Source organism: Pseudonaja textilis, chromosome 2, assembly GCF_049901715.1.
Source record: "Pseudonaja textilis isolate UNSWEBS1 chromosome 2, rPseTex1.2, whole genome shotgun sequence".
Lineage (NCBI taxonomy): Eukaryota > Metazoa > Chordata > Lepidosauria > Squamata > Elapidae > Pseudonaja > Pseudonaja textilis.
The window spans coordinates 11,442,745-11,461,981 of NC_141991.1; the positions used below are offsets into that span (position 1 = coordinate 11,442,745).

General features: G+C 39.4%; 3 protein-coding genes across 3 annotated transcripts in view; 1 reads left to right on the forward strand and 2 right to left on the reverse strand.

Annotated features, from left to right (window-relative positions):
- Positions 1-19,237, reverse strand: part of LOC113451824 (vomeronasal type-2 receptor 26-like) — a 500,191-nt gene that overhangs the window by 110,749 nt on the left and 370,205 nt on the right. The window lies entirely within an intron of this gene.
- The window catches only part of LOC113451996 (vomeronasal type-2 receptor 26-like), a 452,458-nt gene that overhangs the window by 97,263 nt on the left and 335,958 nt on the right, over positions 1-19,237 (reverse strand). The gene's annotated exons all lie outside the window — the stretch shown is intronic.
- The window catches only part of LOC148126715 (vomeronasal type-2 receptor 26-like), a 53,844-nt gene continuing 34,740 nt past the window's right edge, over positions 134-19,237 (forward strand). The window contains exon 1 of the mRNA XM_087927661.1: positions 134-400. Coding sequence (XP_087783787.1) covers positions 134-400 — 267 coding nt within the window. The remainder of the gene's footprint in view (positions 401-19,237) is intronic.

Consider the following 19,237-nt stretch of genomic DNA (forward strand, 5'->3'; position numbering starts at 1 on the left):
GCCTCAAAATCTCTCAGCCTTAGATGTATTAAAAATAGAATTGTCTAAAGAATAGTTAATTGACAGGGAGCTTCCTTTGATTATGTCCTGATATATTTTTACTTTCGGGAAAGCATTAACAGAGTTCTGGAAAATGCTATCCTTCCTTTGTGCAATCCAAATGATCAACAAGAATCCCAACATTTTGTTCAACGTCAGCCTGGGATACAACATCTGTGACAATTATTTCAGAGCACAAATGACTTCAGAGGCTTTGCTGGACTTGCTTTCGGAGGGGGAGGCCAATGTTCTCAACTACAGTTGTGGAAGGCAGAGAAACACCATGGCTCTTCTTGAAGGGGCTGATACTGACATCTCCTTCCAGATTTCAATCATGTTGGGAACCTACAAAATCCCACAGGTGTGTCTTTGTGCGTTTTGTGAAGGCCATTTTTAGACATGCAACATAGAGGCAGACATCCTCTGTTGTACATGAAGAGAACAGTTCTATTGTGGGAATTGCATGAAGTAAGGATGAAGGTTCTATCAAATAGAAGAGAAGGACCTGAACAGACAATCCTCTCCCTGGCACAATTGTCATGCAGACTGTGAAATTCTGCTGGCTGCTTGCAACATCCAAATGCTACACTAAAGTGAGAAGAAAAGCAATGTAAGAGCAGAATAACCATAGACTCCCTATAAAAGGTTCCTCCTAGCAAGGCGTTGAACAATTCCTCCATTAGAGCTAAATGTTGTCTTAATGGTATAATGATGATGATGATGATGATGATGATGATGATGATGATTGATGATGATGACGACTACAAGCAGAGGCATGACAAAGTAGCAACAATGGTGCATTGGAAGATTTGCAAGAAATATCATTTCCCTGTAAGCAAGAATGATGGGACGATAAAATAGAAAAATTCATAGAAAATTAAAAAGTTAAATTGCTCTGGGACTTCCGAATCCAGACAGACAGGCACCTGCCACATTACACCCCAGACATAAGAGTTGTTGATAAGAAAGACCAAAAAGTCTGGATAGTGGATGTGGCAATGCCTGGAGACAGCCGAAGAGAAGAGAAAGAACTGGAGAAGATAACAAAATACAAAGACCTACAAATACTTGAACACCATAGGCATTGACAAATTTCCCATCAGTCAATTGCAGAAGGCAGCTTTACTTGGAACACCATCAAGCATCCAGATTTGCCTATTCCAGGTCCTTGGTAAGGAATCAATAGGTAGACAAAAATGCCAAACCCGGTCTGAACATCTGGCTGACTGTGCAATGAATACTAATAATAATAAAGTTGACTTTTTTTCCCTTTTCAGATCAGTCACGGTTTTGATTCCCAGGTTGTGAGTGATGAAAATCCTTTCTTCTACCCAATGCTCCTTGCTGAAGGAGCCCAGTACCCAGGGATGGTAAAACTGGTCCTCCATTTCAGGTGGACCTTGGTGGGTCTCCTTGCTCCAGACACTGACAATGGACAAAGGTTTATGAGGACGTTGATTTCCATGCTGGTCAGGAATGGCATTTGCCCAGTTTTATCACAAACCTTTTCCCCAGCTTCTTGGATTGTGAACGTAGACTGGCATTTATACCACAGTTGGAGAAAGGTAAATGTCTTTATTTATGGTGCAGACTTGACTTCACTGAATGTTGGGGTTTTCCTTGTGGATCTAGTATTTGAAAGGCTTACGGAGCCTCCTAGAGGAAAAGTCCTGATCACCACAATCCGCTGGGATTTCACTATTTATTTGTCAAAAAAAATCTTTCCAGTTCGATACATCCACAGCATATTTTACTTTCCTATTATGAAAAATCAAATTACAAAGTATGGTTGGCAGTTGAAGTTTAATTCTTTTATGAGACAACGTGTAGAGACCTCCTTCCTGTGTTCCTACAACAACAATGCCTTTTGGGTGAAAGTCTGGAGACAGTGCAGGCAGAGAGAAGAACTGGAAGCTCTCATGGAAGAGGAGATGGATCAAATCCTGACTGAGGATGACTATTTCATTTACAACACAATCTGGGCTGTGGCACGGGCCTTAAATGCAGCTTATTTATCCAGATCCAGGAGGACATTTAAAGGAGGTAATAACTTGAAAAGTCCTATACTGAAGGCATGGCGGGTACTTATTTTCTATTGCATAGCTCTCCATAGCAGTTGGGAATTAAGGTTGCAACTGTACGAACAGTGCAACTATTCTGGCAATATTTTATTGTATTCTGAAAAAAAACAAACAATGAAATTAAATTCCAGTTTTCCATTGCTCTCTTTTTTGCAATTTATTTTTTTCCAATTTCTTTTTACAAACTTCTTGGTAAATATTTTTCCCCTCCACCACTTTCTTCATGGACACTTTTCTTTAGGATGAGTACCATTACCATGTGACAAAAAGTCTTTAAAAATGTGCTATGTATGTTGAGCTGTCCAACAACTCTGAACCCTCTCACTTTGTGGGCTGCCCCTTTGTTCCAGATCAGCCTTTTTTTTAATAAATTTTTATTTTATTTTAACAAGACAACATAGACATACCACAAAAAACATAAAAATATCATCCTTCTTCATGAATTTACATACAGTGCATAGATTGGTTTACCACTTTTTTTTGTGCATCCATTTCCTAATCACTAATATAATTATATTACATAATAGCTCATATTATCAATCAATTATTGTATAGCCTAATATCATCACTAAAAAATCATTTATCTATAATTTTGTTAATTCATATTTTAACGAGATAACTATAGTTTACTTAGTTTATCATACCAAATCTATCTTGATAATGTTTTATAAAGATAATATCAAGAAAAAAAATTATGCTAAATCTAAATATTCTATTATAATGTTTTATTATCTAACCATTGATAAAAAAGATCCCAAACTTCATAAAATTGTTTATCTTCTTGTTCTCTGATTTCAAATGTCAATTTACTCATTTCAGCACAATCCAATATTTTCTTAATAATTTCTTCCTCTGATGGAGTTTTCTCACTCTTCCAGTTTTTAGCAAATACAATCCTAGCCGCTGTTAATATATTTACAATCAAATACTTCAAATTTTTATTATATATATCAGGTAAGATTCCCAATAAAAAAATCTCTGGTTTCAAGTCTATATGTGTGTCATTTTTTCCAACTATATGCGAATCTTAGTCCAATATTTTCTAGCGTCCTCACAAGTCCACCACATATGGTAGTATGAGCCAGGTATCTGATGACATTTCCAGCACTTTTCAGATTTATTCTTAAACATTCTTGCAATTCTTGTCGGGGGAAAATGCCACCTGTAAAACATCTTATACACATTTTTTTTATATGCTGTTGACATTGTCATTTTATAATTTTGAGACCACAATTTTTCCCATTTCTCCAAATCAATCCCATATCCAAAATTCTTCCCCCAAACAATCATCGTTTCTTTAACTTGTTCCTCCTCTAATAAAATTTCCAACAAATAACTGTATAATTTTTTAATCACTTTTTCATCAGTACCTGTCAAGATCCTATCTAAATCAGTCAATTTATCATAAAATCCCTCCGCTTTAGAATCTATAAGATACCTTGAATGTATTTGCGCATATGAAAACCAATTCATCTTTATGCCTTGTTCTTCTAGTTTTTGCATTGTTTTAAGTTCACTCTTTTCATCCAATATTTCCCCATACCTAACTGTTTGTTCCTTCTCATATATTATAGGATAAGAAAAAGCTTCAATGGTTGATAACCAGACTGGGATTTTCAAATAACGTTTTCTCTTAATTTTCTCCCAATTCAACCATAAAGACTCCCTTATATAATGCCTTCTAAAGTAGCCCTGCGATTTGGTTTCCTTATACCACAGAAAAGCATGCCATCCCAGTAATAAATCATGCCCTTCTAGTGTCAACAATCTAGTCTTTCTTAATGTTATCCAATCTTTAACCCACATTAAATTTGCAGCTTGGTAGTATAACTCCCAATTCGGAAGGCCAAAACCTCCTCTAATTCTAGCATCCTGTAGAAGTTTTAATTTTATTCTGGCTTTCTTATCTTGCCATATAAACTTCAACACAATTTTATTTAATTCTTCAAAGTAATCTTTCCCAAGCCTGATTGGTATGGTTTGGAACAAATATAAAATTCTGGGTAAAATATTCATCTTGATTGTTGAAATTCTACCTATCAATGACAATTGTAAATTTTCCCATTTCTTCAAATCAGATGCTATCTGTTGTTTAAGTTTAATATAGTTATTCTCTTTCAATGTAATACATCTTGACGTCAAATGTATCCCCAAATATTTAACCTTATTCGTAACTTGAATTTTTAATAAATCTGCCAGTTCATCTCTTTGTTTTAATATCATATTCTTTGTCAAGATCTTTGTTTTATCTTTGTTTATTTTCAAGCCCGCCATCTCACCATAGATCTCTATCTTTTCCAGTAGTTTTAAAGCTGTTCCTAGAGGATCTTCCAAAATAAAAACCAAATCATCCGCAAAGGCTTGTAATTTAAATTCCTCCTTCTTAATTTTCATTCCTTTTATATTTGGATCCTCTCTAATGTTTCTATTCAGCACTTCTAAAGTCAATACAAATAACAAAGGTGATAATGGGCAACCTTGTCTTGTGCCTTTTGTTATATTAATAGAATCTGTAAGATCTCCCTCTATCATCACTCTTGCCGTTTGTTTATCATATATGGCTTCTATTGCTTGAATAAATTTTCTAGCAAAGCCCATCTGTTCCAATAACAAAAACATGAATCTCCAATTCACATTATCAAATGCCTTTTGGGCATCTAAAAATATCAAAGCCATTTGTTTTTCAGGATGTGCCTCGTAATATTCCAAAGTGTCCAGAATTATCCTCATATTATCCCTAATTTGTCTCTTTGGCAGGAATCCATTCTGGTCAGGATGAATAAAGTTACTTAGGTATCTTTTGAGCCTTTCTGCCAAGATGGAAGCAAAAATTTTGTAATCTGCATTCAGTAAAGAAATAGGTCTATAGTTCTTAATTTGTGATGGATCGGCCCCTTCTTTTGGAATAAGTGTGATATAAGCTTCTTACCATGTTTTAGGTATTTGCTTATTTAACATGGCTTCATTCATAAGTTCTAACAGTGGAGTGCTCAACGATTCTTGTAATGTTTTATAAAATTCTGCCGGGAGCCCATCTGGGCCTGGTGCTTTTCCATTATTCTGCCTATTAAATGCTTCTGTTAGTACTTTCTAACATTTTTTCAGTCTCTTCAGATATCTTAGGTAGGTTAGCATTTTGTAAATAAAGCTTAATTCTTTCCTCATCAAAATCCTCTTGCTTATATAATTGTCCATAAAAGTCTTGGATAATTGTCATTTTCTCCTTATTACCATAACACATTTGGCCTTGATCATCTATTAACTGTACTATTTTCCTGGATTCTTTCTCCTTTTCAATTTGTATGCTAGCCATCTACCTGGTTTATTTGCATCTTCAAAATAGTTCTGTTTAGCACTTCTAATTTTTTGTGCCAATTCTTCTTTCTCTGCCTGACCCATCTTATGTTTAATTATATCCATTTTGAATTTAATATCTTTTTTTCTGTGGCATATTCTGCAATTCTTTTTCCAGTTTTTTTAATCATCTTCTAAAGCTTTAATAGTTTGCCTCTTCCTAATATTCTTTTTCTTTGTATAATCCTTTATTAATCTTTTTGCATATGCCTTCATTGTATCCCAAACATTCTGCATTGAAGTATCTTCTTTTTTATTTTCACTGAAAAAGAAAGCCAATTCTTTGCCCATCCATTGTCTAAAGTCTTTTTCCTTTAAAATAACGTTGTTTAATGTCCATCTAGATCTTCTTCTTTGTCCTTTCCATTTAATTGTCATAGGATTATGGTCTGCCCATATACCCATTTCTATATTTATTTCTTGAATGTTAGATATTAGTTCTGATGAAGTCCAAATCATATCTATTCTGGACCATGATAAATGTCTATTTGAATAAAAAGTATATTGCTGGGTTTTACCATTTCTTTCTCTCCACATATCTTTTAAGTTTAATTCATCTACCATTTAAAAAAAGGATTTAGGGAGAGTCTTTCTATTTTGTTTTAATGCTGTCGCTGTATAGTCCAATTTATTATCTACGATTCCATTAAAATCTCCCATCATAATTATATTGACATGGTCCAGTCCAATTGATTCCATATGTAACTTTTTATAAAATTCTTCTTGTTTATCGTTCGGAGCATAAATTGCAACAAGCAGTGTTTTTATATTGTTATAGACTATTTCAACCATTAATACTCTTCCATCTTCATCAGTATAAATCAATTTTGCTCCAATAGTTTCTCTTTTCTTACAGTTAGTCAAGGAAGTAAAAATTTTCCCCAGTTTTGGTCTTACCAATAATCGTTGATGTTGTTTTTTAATATGTACTTCTTGTAGGCAAATTATATCAAATTTTAACTTCTCTAATTTATGAAAGATTTTTCTTCTTTTAATAGCTGAATTCAATCCATTTATATTCATAGAAATCATTTTTTTTCCTCCATGGTTATGTTTTATATTTAGGTCTAACAGTTCTTGTAGATCTTACTTCACGTTGTTCTTTGGTCTCCATTTGTCCACCTACCGCACCTTCTTCTTTCCCCATTCCCATCTGGTCTTCTTGAGGCTCAGTTGAGATGGTCTCTTTTTCTGTCTCTATTTCTCTTCTTCCAAAAAATTCATTGTAGAATATTTCTGCTTTCTCAATTGAGTCGATTCTGTGTCTCTGTTCTTGCCATATAAACATTAATCCTTCTGGGATCAACCATCTATAATTCACCTCTCTTTCCAATAACATTTTGGTCAAAAATTGATATTCTCTTCTCATCTCTCTCACTCTTCTGGGCACTTGTTTTAAAACCATAATCTCCTTACCTTTGTATTTCAACACCTTATCTCTTGCAACTTGTAATATTTGTGTTTTCATAGACTTTTTAGTAAATCTGACATGGATCTCCCTTGGTAGCTTATTCCTCATTGCATATCTTGTAAAAACACGATATATCTCATCTACTCCATCCATCATCTTTTCCTCTGTTATCTCCAAAGCTCCAGCTAGAATTTCTATCATTACAGCTGCCAAATCTTGTCCTTTTTCTTCCTCTCTATTTTGAAATCTGAGATAAAATTCTGACCTATCCATCTCCCACTTCAACATCCCAGTTATATCTTGTTGCACCGTTGTTAATTTGCTAACAATATTTCCAACTGTCTCATCTCTTTGTTTGTCTTTCTCTCAATTTTTTGAAGTCTCTCCTCCTGTTTCGACATCATTTGTTGAAAATTTTCAATTTTTTCATCAGTCTTTGCAATTCTTTGTTCAATACTCTCTGTTCTTTGGTCAATACTTGTTTTGAGTTCTTGTATTCCTTGTATAATCGTCGCTAGGTCCATTTGTACTTTATCTTGCTTCGCCATTATTGATAGTCGTCCTCCAGTTGATGGAGAAGTGGGAGCAGAAGTTGAACTGCCAGAAGGTAAAGTTTTCTTACTCATTTGAATAACTCAGGATCTTTAAGCTCCTTTAATCCAATTAATAGGGTAGTCAATTATAATCCAGTTGGGAAGAAGAAAAACATTAAAAAAAACAATAAAAAATAAAGAGTCCAGGATTAAAAAGAGAAGGAGAAAAAGAAGATTAAAAAGAAAAAGGAGGAGATTCTTCAGGTTCTTCTAAACCTTAATCCTATTGTGGAATAGTCAATTATGATTCAAAAATAAAAATTAAGAATAGTAAAAAAGAAAAAGAAAAAGAGAGTAAGACCCAATAATATTAAAAAGCAATGATAAAAAAAGAAGAGAAAAAAGAAAAAAATCTTCAGGTTCTTCACACCTTAATCCAATTATAAGGTCTCAAACAATAAAAAAATAACCATAAAAATAAATAAGAAATGAAAGTAGAAAAGGCAAAAATCCCAATAAGCAAAAAGAAAAAGGAAAAATATTCTGAGGCTTTCCCTTTAAAAAGAAAAGTAAAATTAAAAATAAAGTCAAACAAAAGAAAAAGAAAATAGATATACAAATATTACAAAATACTGTGGGATTGAAGAAGAGGGATGAAACAGCTAAAAGAAGGTAAAAAAGAAAGCACACTGCATCTTATTTAGTTATCCAAGGCTCTTATTATGGCTTCTCCACAAATTCCAAAGCCAAACTTCAAGTACTCAATTAATAATAGAAGTTCCAAAGAACACCTGTTAAAGCATTCTCCAGTGTTCTTCCCTCTATCTAATCAAGTTCCAGTGTCCTTGAGAAAGGATTCCTTCACAGCCCTCTCAACTTCCAATAAAGTATTTTCAAGCCTCTAGTTGGCAGTGTTACAAAGTTTCTTTAATCCACTCCCCCTTCTTTCCCAAAAAGCCTAATAAAAAAAGGGAAATATACATGTATATATATATATATATTTAAGGAAAAAAAAAATTACTAAAGGAAGCCTCTGTTCTAAAAAAAAAACTATTAACAGTCAAGGGGGGGGGGGAGAAAAAATAGGTGAATATAAGAGGAAAAACCAGTCTAGTTACAGTTACTAGATCACAATGGAGGTTCAATGAAAACAAAAGTAAAAGTAAAAAACCAAGCCTCAATTTAACGTTCTCTTTAAGAAATCACCGCTAAATCAGTTTCATCAGTTTTTGTCCAGAGTCTTACAGGATTCTTCTCATTTTAGAGTGTCCTTAAGTCCCCCCCAAAAAAGATTCTCACCAGCCGATGCACTTTCTCTTTCTGCCTCTTCCTTCCGGAGCTGTCACAGCTTCAGCAGCTTGAAGGCTGCCTCTCTGCCGATGGTAAAAGGGCTTCTTCTGGATCAACCAGGGACTTTGCAATGTCCCTGGGATCAGCAGAATGCGCCTCTTACTATCACCGTCTCTACAGGATGGTTTAGGTCCATTGGGATCGACCAGGGGCGAAGATATCAGCTGCAATCTCAGAGCCCCAAGATTGCAGCTGTATCGCAGTGACGTGGCTCCACCTTCTTGCTTTGATGAATCCAGACCAGACTTTACTCAGAGTGGATCAGTGATGGGATTCACTACTGGTTCTGTGAGCATGGCTTGGTGGGCATGGCAGGGGAAGGATACTGCAAAATTCTCTATTCCCACCCTACTCCAGGGGAAGGATACTGCAAAATCCCCATTCCTTCCCCACCCTACTAACCTGCTTTCCAGCTCCATTCTCCTGTGCAGGGCACAAAAGAAGACTCAGCCAATCAGCTGGGACTCAGGAGGCAGAGAAAAGTTTGGGGCGGGGCCAGTCAGAGGCGGTATTTGCCAGTTCTCTGAACTACTCAAAATTTCCACTACCGGTTCTCCAGAACTGATCAGAATCTGCTGAATACCACCTCTGCTAAGAATCCCTTTTATTTCCTTCTCTGGCTCAACAGTCCCCATAGAATCACAGATAACAAAGGATCTCATCAAGCAGTAGCAGATTAAGAAAGCTTTTTGGGTCAAGAAGCTAAGCTAAGCCCAAGAAAAAATGAAGAGTTGGACTAAAAAAAAGTCACAAGAGTGAAGAATGTTCCATAAAATATTCCATAGATGTTCCATAAAAATTGAAGGAGGTGACCCTAACTGGTAGCAGAGAACCTCATTCACCATGAAGATATTGGGTTGTTTGCTCCATGCCAAGTGACTAATCTATCCCCTCAATGCAGAGTTTCATAAGCACAACCAACTAATGAAACAAAGGCCCCCACAGCCCTCCTCAAAGTGAGCAAAGATTTTTATCTTTCTACCTGCCAATTGACCTGTACACCATTTTTTATGGCATTGTCTCAATATGGGGCACCTGATTTCATTGTGCTTCATTGGCATAATTCTTTCTGTGTGCTTGTGTACAACATCCATTTCCTTTAAGGTTTTAACTTTGGGACTCATTAGTTCACACTGGATGTTTCCTTTGCTTTGGTTACTTCCCATTGGTTTGCCAAAGTTTGCAATGATGACTATGATTGGACAAACATCCTTCACTTTCATTTTCCACAGCATTCTTGGTCCTTCTAACAAATTTTTTATTCTATATTCCTCAGTAGGAATATAGTTTTTTTATGTAGAATTTTTTATTCTATATTCCTTCATGCCAGCTCAGGTGAATGAGTTTTACCAAAGCAGCAAAGTTATCATCATAAGTAGAAAAGGAGATAGGTAATAGGAAATATAAGAAGAATAATAGTAATACAGCCTTACTAAATAGTTTGACAGTGTTGTGGGAATTAGTTGTTTAGCAGAGTGGTGGCATGGGGGAAAAACTCCTTGTGTCTAGTTGTTCTGGTATGCAGTGCCCTATAGCATCATTTTGAGGGGAGACGGATGTGAGGGGTCTGTAGATATTTTCACAGTCCTCTTTTTGACTCATGCAGTATGCAGGTCCTTGATGGAAGGCAAGTTGGTAGCAATTGTATTTGCTGAAGTTCTCATTACCCAGTTGGAGTCTGTGTCTGTCTTGTTTGGTTGGAGAGCCAAACCAGTCAGTTATAGAGTGCAAATGACAGATTCAATAATTCATCTGTAGAACTATATCAGCAGCTTGAGTTTTCTGCATTGGTGCAGAAAGAACATTCTTTGTTGTGCTCCTTTGATGACATTTTTGATATTAGATGTCCATTTTAAGTCTTGAGATATGATAGAATGGAGATACTTGAAGGTCTCCACTGTTGATACTGTGTTGTCTAGTATTGTAAGAGGTAATAGCATAGGAGGGTTTTTCCTAAAATCTACCATCATTTCTATGGTTTTGAATGTGATTAGTTCAAGACTGTTCCGATTGCACCACAAGGCTAGTTGTTCAACCTGCCATCTGTATGCAGATTTAGCAACGCTAAACCTTGAATTGGAGATCCCCAACCTTTTTATTTTACCTAATTTAGGAAATAAAATAATTCATGAAATGTATATTATTCCCCCATCTTTCTGGCAAGCCCCTGCCTCCCTCCAAGGGTGTGGAAAGCTGTCCTCCTGGTTTAATTAAGGTGGCTCAGGAAGGGAAACCCATCTGCTGCTACAATTGTTGTCCTTGTGCAGAAGGAACCATTCCCATCCAGGAAGGTGAGTGACAGCAGGAGAAAGGGACAGGCTTTGGGGAGGGTCAGAGATCCTGAGATTTTCCACGAACAATTATTTTGAAAGGCTTGGCTGGGGTGTGTCCAATCTCTTTGACTCTTGAGCAACATATACATTCAGAAGTGGGATTCAGCCAGCTCTCACCGGTTCATGTGAACTGGTTGTTAACCTTTTGCCCAATTTGGAAAACTGGCAAATCCCACCTCTGGCTGAGCCCACCCATCTTGCCCCTCCCTGGAGTCTCTCCATGTGCCCCATTTTGGCTTCCAGGTTGGTGCAGGACACCTTCCAGGCCCAAAACCCCTGCTCTAGGGTGAGTTGGGAATGGATATTTTTCATGATCATTACTGTGTGAGTTGGGAATGGGGATTTTGCATTATCATTACTGTGGAGTCAGTTTGGAATGAGCGTTTTGCATTATGATTGCTCAAAAGTAAGTAGGAACCAGTAAAAGAGGAATGGAAAAATCCCTACCTGTAGATCAGCATTTTTCAGTCTTGGCAAATTTAAGATGGATGAACTTTATGTTGCTTGGGGAATTGAAGTCCATGCACCTTAAAGTTGCCAAAGTTGAGAAGTGTGGGTCTATACTACAGCTTAGGATTTTCCATTCCTGTTTTATTTAGAATTTGGTGCAATTAAATAAATCAGTTGTGGTCTCATTAACAGTGATTAACCCATTACGAACCATTACTGGACTTTTTGTGAGAAACTGAAATTAAAAGTTGATCTGGGCTTTGATGTTTAAATAAGGGATTATGGAAATAATGTAGACAAATGTTAACCTTAGAGTAAAAGTTTGATATATTTTTTACTTATATCTGTACCAAATAAAGTTGAGAGTCATTCTTTTTCAGTTTTCCTTCTTTTCCTCTTTCTCTCTTACACTTTCACTCTTTTTCTTTCCTGAGCCTTTTTTCCCCAAAAACTTTTTTCTTTGTTTATCCTTTAGCTTTGTATTTGTTATGTATGAAGGATGAAATACTCAGCCATTATAATTCTACATTCCTTATTTACAGAAATTATATCAAAATTTAGAATGAAATCCACTGGGAGCCATGTCATATAATGCAAGTTCTGAGTTCCTCTAACCAAAAAGTGATTATCAATAGAAGAGAATATTTGTAGCTCAGGGTTGAACTGTGGGTTTCTTGGTGCTTTCTGAACTTAATGGTTTTCTTGCAGATGCTTCATTATCAAACTAGGTAACATCATCAGTACTAAAAGGGAGTGGGTTTGCTCTTATTTTCATATACTAGTGGTTTACCCTTTCAGTGTCGATCAGTTGTTTCACAAAAATGTTTTGATTGGTGCCAGGTCTCTACAGCCTCAGGCAGAAAAAGACTTTTCTGCACTCCTCCCTCAAATGTTCTTTAAAATACAGAGTTTCCCAGCCTTCCTTGAGGAACCCCCAACATGCAAACTATGGTTACTCATCCTAAAATGAATCCTCTTTACCTGGAGCTTCAAAATTTGCTGTTTGATGGGGAGGTGTATATCTAAAAGTTAATCTTATATTAACTTACACTTAGTGTACCTCTAAATTTGGGGATATTTCTTCTTAACCAAACAAAAGTGTATTTTCTGTGCAGTTCACACCCCTTGCTCATTGGATCTGAATTTCACAAAGCAAAGCCCACATTTTGTAATTAATCCCCATGCCCCATTTTGGCTGGCAGAGTGCTGCAGGAGGCTGAGTGCTGTCACACACCCCTGGCCATGCCCACCCAGCCACATCCACTCAGCCAGTCATTAGGGCAGACAACAAGATGTTAAGTTATTTGAATCCCACAATTGTCTATGTTCCATACTAAGCAGGCTCGTAGACCTGCATTCCTATTGGTCTGGAAGAGCCAGGCCGTGATTGGACGATATAAGCATTCCTGATTGGTTCGTATGGGGTTTGCTGCGATTGGGTGAAACCAAGCGCGGCAAGCTTAAAAGACTGTCATAGGCTGCCTGGCAGTGGCCAGCTCTATATAAAGGGCTACCACGGCTAGGCTTGTTGTCTCAGAATCTGCCTCCTTAATAAAAAGATGTTGTTCATTACTCGAGCCTCGTGCCTCATTGGGACCCACCGACCATACATAACACTGGTGACGAGGATGGGATTCTGAGACAACAACGTTGATTAGCATGTGGCAAACAGCACTAGATGAACAGCGAAATGGCCAGCAGCGCCGTGCCGCCAGCACCATTCAACCCAGCCAGCGAGGACTGGAAGTCCTACATCGATCGCTTCCAAATGTTTTTGGAATCCAATAACTTAAAAGAAGCTACTGGCAGCAAAAAGCGAGCAGTCTTCTTAACGCATTGTGGGCCCGCTGTCTTTAAAATGGCCAAGGCACTAGCGAAGCCCGCAGATGTCAAGACGATGGATTGGGACAACCTAGCTCCCATCCTCTGGAACCACTATGCTCCAGACGTACCGATGCTTATCCGAAGGCATGATTTCTATCAGTGAGACCAGCATGAGGATGAGAGCATCAGTGAGTTCATAGCCAATCTGAGGGACCTAGGGGGTCTGTGCGGATTCACTAACCTGGACGAGGCCATGCGTGACCGGGTTGTCCTCGCCCTGAAAGACCCGGCACTTCAAAGCAGGCTAATGGCCAAAGGGGACATCTCCCTCACTGATGCCATAGCCAAAGCCACCCAAAAGTCAGTGGCGTGAATGCGGCATTCAAACAGAACTGACCACCATTCAACTGGCAAGATGACCACCTCAACAGAAAAACTCACAGCCTCCACCCACCATGGCAACATCGAATCCCCTTCTGACAGTGAAGAGGAAGAAATTCACAGACTTCAGTCAGATTGAGAATGGCAAGACTGGCATGGTTGTAAGTCAAGGTACCAGTGTGCCGGCTGTGGAGGAAATCACCCGTGTTCCGAATGCAAATTCCTGGACGCTGTTTGCCATTTTTGCGAGAAACGAGGGCATATCGCCAAAGTATGGTGCAACAAAAGAGATTTCAGCCCCTGGCATCGAGGAAACAGCCCAAAAAGGCTAGATGGCACTCCCACCAAAAAACCGGGACTGCCTGACTGACAGCAGATGGAGCCGGGATAGCCGAACTAAGAAGTTCATAGATGCACCAAGAAGGGAAGAAACGCACCAAACAGTTATCATCGGCCACACTTCACCAATGGACGCATGGAAGATACGTGTTGAGGTCGCCATCAAAAACCAACCATGCACCATGGAAGTAGACTCTGGCTCCTACCTCTCTATGGTATCTTGGCGGACCATAAAACGCCTGATACCCACCATAAGCCGCAAAAAACTAAACCACCAGAAACTGATTTTAAGAGACTATCAAGGAAACCGTATCCCAGTCGCTGGTAAAGGATACTTCAAGATTTCTTTCAAAAACCATACCAGCATCCTATCACTCACAATCGTTGATAAGGACCACCCCAGCCTACTCAGTTTGCAATGGTTTGCACCCCTAGGGATTGAGGTGGCAGGCATCAACCACACAGATGACGAAGACTGGGAAGCGACGCTTGTACGAGACTTCCAAGAAGTCTTCGATGACACCCTAGGCAAGTACAAGGGGTCTCCAATCTCCTTTAATATTAGCCCTGACATCATTCCCATCCGCCTCAAACCGCGCTGAGTGCCATTTGCACTCAAGCCGAAAATAGATGAGCAATTAAATAAGCTCACAGTGCAAGGCGTATTAGAACCCATCGACCATGCCTGATGGGAAACACCAATTGTCACCTCTATCAAACCAGATGGCTCCCTGAGAATTTGTGGAGACTACAAGGCCACCCTCAACCATGCTTTGCAGCAGAGTGCCTACCCCGTGCCGGTAGTCCAACATCTCCTACACTCACTGGGCGTGGCAGGATCTTTGCAAAGCTCGACCTGGCACAAGCCTATCAACAACTGCCGGTTGATGCTGAAACCGCTGAGGCTCAAACTATTGTGACACATCAAGGGGCATTTAAATGCAACTGACTCCAATTTGGAGTCAGCGTCGCACCGGGGGTCTTCCAGAGCCTAATGGAAAGACTGCTGCATGGAATTAAAGGAGTCGTACCCTATTTCGATGATGTTTTAGTAGCAGCCCCCAATAAGAAACAATTAGAAAAATGATTCAGAGCAGTCCTTCAAAAATTTAAAGACTCTGGCCTCAAAGTTAAAAAAGAAAAGTGTCAATGACGTACCGAAAGGGTTGAATTCCTCAGATACCTCCTTGACAAAAGGTAATTCACCCCACTGACAAAAAACTAAAAGCCATCAAAGAAGCCCCCAGACCAAAAAACAAAACAGACCTCCAAGCATTCCTTGGACTTATTAATTTCTATAACATTTTCCTACTCCAGACAGAGACTGTCGCAGAACCCTTGCATAGACTCCTTGACAAAAAAGCTTCCCGGATATGGGGACAGTGAGAGGAACACGCTTTCCAGCAAATAAAAAACCTCTTGACTTCAGACGCAGTCCTCATGTAATACAACGAAACCCTACCACTGACTATCACTTGCGACACATCTCCCTTCGGTGTTGGTGCAATCTTAAGCCATACCTTGCCAAATGGAACAGAGGCTCCCATTGCATTTTTTTCCAGAACCCTGTCCAAGCTGGAGAGGAACTACAGCCAGCTGGACAAAGAAGCCCTCGTCATCATCTCAGCAGTAAAAAGATTCCACGAATACATTTATGGTAGGACATTTTCGATTATTACAGACCATAAACCCCTACTTGGCATTTTGGCGGGTAACAAACCCATTCCACACATTCTGTCACCTAGAATGACAAGATGGTCTGAATTTCTTGCTGCTTATAATTACCAATTAATACATCGCCCAGGCAAGACTATATCCCACGCCGACGCGTTAAGCCGCTCCCCCTTGCCAGATGTGCAAGATGACCCAGAACCCACTTTACCAATTTTGCAAATAGAAACATTATCCATGCCATCATTGACCACGCAAGAGATTGCCCATGAAGCAAGGAAGGACAAATGCTTGGCACGAGTTCTCAGCTGGGTGGAGAGGGGCTGGCCTGACAGCAAGCAAAACGAACTCTCTCATTTAAAAACTGACAAACTGAACTCTTCTCACAAAGGGGTTGCTTGTTGTGGGGAGACCGGGTGGTAATACTGGAAACATTACAGAAAAAAGTTTTAGAATTGCTACATGAGGGGCACCCAGGCATTGTACGTATGAAATCCCTGGCCAGGAGCTATGCTTGGTGGCCAGGCATGGACAAACAAATTGAAACCTGCATTGCGGCTTGTACCAGATGCTCAGCTCCCCCAAAAGCCCCACCTTTAGAATGGGAAACACCCAGAGGCCCTTGTTCGTGCATTCATATTGACTTTGCAGGGCCAGCCAAGGGACATACCTTCTTAATAACTGTTGATGCTTATTCGAATTGGCTTGAAGTAAGCAAAATGAAGTCTACCACCATGGAAGCTGTCATCAAAAAATTAAATAAACTTTTTGCCACGCATGCTCTGTCAGATGTGATAGTATCTGAAAATGGACCCAGTTTACCGCATTGGCATTTGAGCAATACTTGGCAGATCGCAGCATCCGACACACATTGACATCACCAGCTCACCCAGCGATGAATGGCAGAGCTGAACGCATAGTTCAATTTACAAAAAAAACTCTTCAAAAGATGGAGCATGGCAACATCCACGAAAAAGTCACCAAAATGTTTCTATTACAACACATCACACCAAACAGCACTACAAACAAGAGCCCAGCAGAATTGTTGATGGGCAGAAGACTCTGGTCACCTCTGGATCGCCTGCACCCTGCTTACACCCCGGAGAAACCCCTCGGTTCCAGCAGCAAGCACCGCGCCTTCAAAATAGGTGACACTGTCTTTGCCAAAAACTTTACAGGGCACCCACTATGGTTCCCTGAAAAAATCACCCAAATCATGGGCCCACGCTCCTACCGCCTCAAAACCACCGATGGTAGGTGTTGGAAATGACATATTGACCAGCTTAGGTCCAGGCTGGCTCTGCCAGACCTTACCCAAGAAATCAGAGGGGGAGGAGACCTCAAACTCTGAAAAAAAACTGATACCTGCGCAAGCAGAACACCCCCCACACACATTAAATAAAGACCAAACATCAAACCAACAATACTTACCAACCAACAGAGAACCGTGGCAGACGGGTACTTTGCCTGGAAGCAGCAGCCGGACAAGCTCTACCAGCCCAGAGAGCCCAGGCGGGAGCAGCAGAGCAAATGACTCAACCAACCTGGAGTCACCAGGTGGGAGTTGCAGCTATAGGCCCGGCTCACCCTTCCAGGCGGTTCCAGCAAGAAGCTTGAGAGCAACGCGGAGCCCGTCCGAACCTGACGATGACCAGAGACATTATGAACCATACAAGTCAAGTAGGCAGGTACCCGCCTACTTGCATGACTACATTACCCCGCCCCTTGGACGGAACCAAGAGGGGAGGGGTGTTCCATACTAAGCAGGCTCATAGATCTGCATTCCTATTGGTTCAGAAGAGCTGGGCCGTGATTGGATGATATAAGCATTCCTGATTGGTTCATATGGGGTTTGCCGCAATTGGGTGAAACCAAGCGCGGCAAGCTTAAAAGACTGTCATAGGCTGCCTGGCTGCAGCCAGCTCTATATAAAGGGCTACCACGGCTAGGCTTGTTGTCTCAGAATCTGCCTCCTTAATAAAGAGCTGTTGTTCACTACTCGAGCCTCATGTCTCATTGGGACCCACCGACCATACATAACAGTCTACATTTATGTAATAGTGAATTATAAGAATAGATTTTGGAGATTAATATGGCATATAGGCAAGCAAACAGGGATAGAGCTCATGGATAAAGATTCAGGATAAGTGAGGGTTCAGTATTGTGAGAGAGATGACAGCTCTTGCTCTTTGTCTTTCACAATACATCTTTGACACTTCAAATTACTATTTACTTCATTGGTTTGAATAGTGAGAGTTTCCAGATTCCATAATATAATGATGGAGCTTTGATTAGATTTTTCTAGGAGGATTGATCAGATTCTTGCAAATGTCCACGTCTCATAGGTATTTTTGTGTAGCCACAGTTTCAGGTTGTAGCTACTTGTAGCTCAAAGGATGTATTTCTTTGCTAAAGGAATCTCACAGTGTTTCTTTGATGTACTCTTCATTCTACTTCCTGGGGAAGGGGAAGTTGGTAGCCTTATGTCATAATCAGTTGACTGCTCTATTGTTCAGGTGGTGCCTTTTTTGGTCTGCTTCTGGTGACTCCTAGGTTTATATTTCCTGAGGCTGACATTGCAGAGGTTCTGCTGGAGGTTCCTCTTAAAGCCATTTTCAAACTTGTGGTCCTTGGAGAGAGGATGGGAGGGGTGAGAGTTGACCCTGAAGATTACATATGTGCAGCCATGTTTTATTATAGTCATTTTTATTCTTTCTTCACTTCTTTATGATTGTATAAAAGGGACTATGGGTATTGAGGCTTGCCACATTCTAGCAACTGGGAGGAGGAAGCATAGATAAGGGGGGATTTTTTGGCTGGGTGAAATTCTTTTCCTGTGGGAATAGAGAGTGTGTCTGCAGCTGCCTGAAGGTGAAGTCTGGCATCATCGGGCAGATGAATTGTAACCTGATTGGAGAATGTGACTATGGGAGGAAGTTTCAAATGTATTCTTTTACTAGGTAAAATTCCGGATTTGGTCATATCCAAAATTACACCAAACCTTGCCAATTTGATGTGTTCCTAATAAGAAAGACTTATTGGAAGATGTTCCTCTTTTTGATAATAAAAAAAAATGAGGAATACATTTTGATGTCCTCACTCTATATCCAACTCATCTTCAAGGGCTACTCCACCTAACAATTCCTTCTCCATGACAAAGTTAGTGTTTATCATTTTCATCTAGCATAAGCTACATTAAGTGATCCTTCACACATACTTAATTCCACTATCTATCTCATTGGTGCCTCAAAGCATTGACAAAAGGCTGGGCTCCAATTTGCAAGAGATTCAGCAGTGGACAGGTAAAATGGTGAACTGCTTTTGTTTCTTGAATCCTTTCTTCTTCCCTTCTATTCTCTCAACCAGTTCATTGATAAATTGGTAACAGTAAAAAAGAAAGAATATTAAGATGTTCTAGCTGGAGGGAAATAAAGAAATATATTGATTTCACCTACACCCAATCATTCACAC